General features: G+C 40.4%; 1 protein-coding gene across 2 annotated transcripts in view; it reads right to left on the minus strand.

The window, feature by feature from the left end:
• Positions 1-1,959, minus strand: part of LOC107675167 (serine/arginine-rich splicing factor 6-like) — a 9,044-nt gene extending 7,085 nt beyond the window's left edge. Inside the window, exon 1 of one of the 2 annotated variants that reach the window (XM_016469410.1) lies at positions 1,762-1,959. In XM_016469410.1, the coding sequence (XP_016324896.1) occupies positions 1,762-1,868 (107 nt within the window). In that variant the 5' untranslated portion in view covers positions 1,869-1,959. Of the gene's footprint in view, positions 1-1,621; positions 1,713-1,761 lie in introns of those variants that run through there. The other variant, XM_016469412.1, reaches the window with a different exon arrangement.
• Between the last annotated feature and the right edge of the window lie 624 nt (positions 1,960-2,583).

The raw sequence follows: 2,583 nt of genomic DNA on the forward strand, positions 1-2,583 counted from the left end.
ACATACTGTAAACATTGTCAACTTATTTCGCAAGTATGGAAAACAGAGATGGATGGCCGCTGAAGTGCAGGCACTTGTAGCAAATGTAGCACTGCCAGTTGTCGTTGGAGATTCTTAGTCCTCCTTTCCGTTCCTTCAGTCGCTTTACGTATACGTCGACATTCCATGTCCATTATTGTGAAACCCGCGAGACACAACAAAAACAAAGCTCAGATCACAGTGTCCTCCATCCTCCTGTTGTTAACGTTGTTTTTCTTTGTTTCTGTTGTTGAACGCCGCGCACAAATGTCATCGCTGTCGACCGGTTCCTAGTACACACTGACGGTGCGAATGCAACCCTTTAAATGGTACTGGGAAATAGTTCGCGCAAAATCGTCCCAGTACTTTAGTACTGTACATTTAGTTCTGGAACTAAAGCGGTGCGAAAGGCCCTATACCATATTGGTACCAGGTTTCGGTACCCAACCCTAGCTCCTGGAGGACAATCTCATGATCTTAGGCTCTCTACCTTTAAAGATCCATTGTGAAATAAAATTTGAACCCCTTGCATTTGTTTTTACACGTTCAGTTCTCTAAATGCTTCTGAGACAAATTCAAGCCTCAGCTTGTAATTGAAGACATTCAGTAAACAAAGTATAAACTTGCTAATTTACTAAACTGATGCAACAGCAAATGGGATACAAATGAAAATCTGGTGCAGTAATCTATCTTAAATTGCATAATCAATGTGATTAACTAACTACAACCAGACCAGCAATGAAAGTAAGTACCTAAAAAGGTTTGTCAAAACAAACTCCGGCTTGAGAAAGCACAGCAAGAAAGCTTTTAGTTACAAAAAAAACCTTAAGGTTTCTAGTTTGAATTGTTTTACAAGCTAGAAGTTTTAAGGCCATGACATCCATCAGATAGACAGTGGTTACTAGGGTGTCTTATGGTGGCTGCTAGGGATTTTTAGCATATTGCTAACATGTTTTAGTTCGTTGCAAGTTGAATTAGTTAGTATGGTTTAGCATGTAGTTAGCAAGTCCAAAGTTGCTAGGCTTAACTAGAAAGACAGACAGCATTAAAGCTGTAGAATGAGTCAGAAATGCTAGTTTCAAAAGAATAAGTTGAAATCGAAGAACAGTGTGTTGGCTTTCTTAAGCCACGTGACCACGTGAAGCGTGCGCGTGCGCGTGTGTGTGTGTGTGTGTGAGAGAGAGAGAGAGAGAGAGAGAGAGAGAGAGAGAGAGAGAGAATTTTACATGAACGTCAGTGATGACTGTAAAGTCGAAACATAATTAACAGTGAATTAATAAGTAAACGCATTATAATATTGTTTTCGCGCGCTTGCTCCGCCCATCTCGGCTCCAGCCGCGGCTTGTTTCTAGGGCCGAGAGAAAATGGAGGCGCTTCAGCCGTAAATCAGCCTCGCATCTCTGCAACAATCACCTGCTTCGACCAACCAACCAAAACAAAACACTTCCCGCCGAATATTGCTCAGTCTCACCGCATAATCAACCACCACAAACAAAAACAAACTCGCATACGTTCTAAAAATTAATTAAGTTGAAATTTTCAGTTGAAGTCTATTGTTATATAACTGACAAAATAAAAATCAACGTTTAGAATGAACACTAACCTGAACGTTGCAGCTAAAACCCAACCAGAGGTTTCGCATCACGGGTCGGTTTAATGGCGGCTGCGCTGCGCGCGGACTCTAGCGTTACCTTCCTCGTGTCGCGCTTAATTATTGTGTCGCGTGCAGATGATTGAACTCACCCGTTTTTCAGATCCACCTCCAGCAGCTTCCCGTAGCCACCGAAGAACCGCTGGATGTCTTTCTCGCGGACATTATAGCTCAGCCGGCCGATATACACTCGAGGCATCTTGATTTCGCTTGAGCTCAGGAGCAGCAGATTATCTCCAGCACTGAACACAGCCGCAAAAGGCTTTTGTCCGTTTGTCAACCGGAAGCTCTTCGATCTAGAGCGCCCCTTCTAAAATAAGAGTCCTTCTTCTTCTTCTTTTCTGTTTTATGGCGATTGGCAAACAAACGATATGTGCATTCCCGCCACCTACGGGGCTGGAGTCTGGACCGTTGATGGAATAGGAAGAACTAAATAAAATTTATAAATAAAATGATATAATAATAATAGAAACAATTTAAATAAAAAATTAAACCCTTCTAAATCCTGTTAAACATATCTACTTTTTTAAAGAATAAAATAAGACTCCTTTACCTATACTTGTTTAAAAGTGCTACGTCGAAAAGGCCTTTACGGTGCACACTTTTAATAGACCTGTAGCATCCGGTGATGAATCCGTGTTTTAAAGAGAATTTTAACACACACATTTAAGAAATAAATAAGTCAAATGCAAAGTTGATTGAATGAAAGGTATTTTCTTCATAATGAAACCATATTAAACATATCTAATATCAATTGACCTTGAGCTTAAAAAATAAATAAATAAACAAACAAACTCTTTTGTATACTCATTGTGCTTTTAACTTTACCCACACACATATTAATTAACAGACTCCGCTCAGCATGCTGTACACACACACACACACACACACACACACACACAGACACTCACTCA

This window comes from Sinocyclocheilus anshuiensis, unplaced genomic scaffold (genome assembly GCF_001515605.1).
Source record: "Sinocyclocheilus anshuiensis isolate Anshui unplaced genomic scaffold, SAMN03320099.WGS_v1.1 scaffold1556, whole genome shotgun sequence".
Lineage (NCBI taxonomy): Eukaryota > Metazoa > Chordata > Actinopteri > Cypriniformes > Cyprinidae > Sinocyclocheilus > Sinocyclocheilus anshuiensis.